This window comes from Perkinsus marinus (assembly GCF_000006405.1).
Source record: "Perkinsus marinus ATCC 50983 genomic scaffold scf_1104296938394, whole genome shotgun sequence".
Taxonomy (NCBI): Eukaryota; Perkinsozoa; order Perkinsida; family Perkinsidae; genus Perkinsus; species Perkinsus marinus.
Genome location: NW_003213462.1, coordinates 1 through 1,608, shown reverse-complemented (window position 1 = coordinate 1,608; position 1,608 = coordinate 1). Strand labels below are relative to the sequence as shown.

The following is a 1,608-nucleotide window of genomic DNA, read 5'->3' as shown; positions in this document are numbered from 1 at the left end:
TTTATTTTATATTTAATACTAATATCATATATTGGAGTTCCACCCGTTTTACAAAGTGAAGTGGCATCGTAAAACTCAGTGAAAAACTAGGCGATACTCGCGGTGATATGCACTAGGGTGGCCGTGAAACTTGATTGTATAATATTATGAAATATTAATATTGGAGTTTCACCCTAGTGATATGAAAAACACATTTCACATTTCACTTCGCCAAAAACGGGTGAAACTCCAATGAATAATTATATCCTATTCCTCATCACCAACACTTCCAAGACTCCATTTTCCACAAAAACAATATGTTTGAAATTTTCTATTTTCCGAGTTTAACAGTGAATATTACCACAATACGGCCACTTCACTTTAACAACTAATCAAACCGCCTCTCCGTGATTTCGAAAAACTACTAAAATGTAGTTTCACCACCCTAGTGATACGAAAAAGACATATCACTACTTCTCGTAAAACGGGTTGTTGTAATATGCAGCCACCTCAACAATGTTAATCTAATGGAGTTTCACCCTAGTGATATGGAAAACACTAGCGAAAAACATATTTCACGACTACTACAGGCCGCGAATATCGCGTTTTTCACCGAGTTTTACGCCACTTCACGTAAAACAGGTGAAACTCCAATATAATATTTTCCCACTGTGCATTACCCTCGCTCGCCGCTACTGCTAGTCCGACCAGCCCGGCGCCGCATCCGATGTCGATGAAATCGATCGGACAATTTTTACGGCTCTTCAATTCCTTCGCCAGAAATTTCGTGAGTAACTATTAAAATTTATCAAAGAAAATCGGCTTTTCTTCTTACGTGAGCGCTTGGCCAGATTCTCCACGCATAGCCGCGGCCACGCTCGTGAACAACCGATACGGAGTGTTGCAAATTTTCATTTTCGACCGTAAACGTGTGAGCAACAGTTTCGGTGTCAATGGTGGGGTCGAATTCTTGAGTAGCAGTCATAGATTTTTTGATAGAATTCACTGAAAGTATTCGGAAAGAAAAAAATTCTGTTATATGGAAATTTTCACAAGAAGAAGCGGTTGAAGTTAAATATACTTTATAACCATTTCTGAATATTATATAAAATGAAGTTTCACGGCCACCCTAGTGATATGCAAAACACTAGCGAAAAACATATTTCACCGAGTTTGACGACGCCACTCCATGTTGTAAAACTACAATGTTCAATATCACGCTATTTACATTTATTATGTTCATATTCCATAATGGCAGCAATAACGCATAGATATTCATATAAAATATCAAAATCATGGAATGCGAAAATCATAAGAGGAAACGGTTGAAGGCAAATATGATCCTGTGAGGAAATATTGTACACAAGTGTCTTCTGTAATTTTAGTTTCTTGTGATACTAGTCTCCCTTGCTAGCCTAGCGTATACTTTATGATTACTGTATTGATCATTAGTTAAGAACCACTTGTTAATAACTCTTGTTGAGTTATCTAATCCTAACAGAGCCACCGACGTTTCAAAATCTAAAACCCTGTGAGGGAATTCGAAAAAAACTAATTGAAATTATATTTTGGCAATAACAGTCAAACTCTTGAACGACAGTCGTGTAAGGGGAAGAGGAATTTAGTAAA

General features: G+C 37.1%; 1 protein-coding gene across 1 annotated transcript; it reads right to left on the bottom strand.

Annotated features, from left to right (window-relative positions):
• Positions 1-814: 814 nt before the first annotated feature.
• Pmar_PMAR025231 (hypothetical protein) lies at positions 815-964 on the bottom strand (the record flags this gene model as incomplete). The annotated part of the gene is made up of 1 exon (XM_002782754.1): positions 815-964. A coding segment is annotated over one exon (150 nt), but the record flags the coding sequence as incomplete, so codon positions are not given.
• Between the last annotated feature and the right edge of the window lie 644 nt (positions 965-1,608).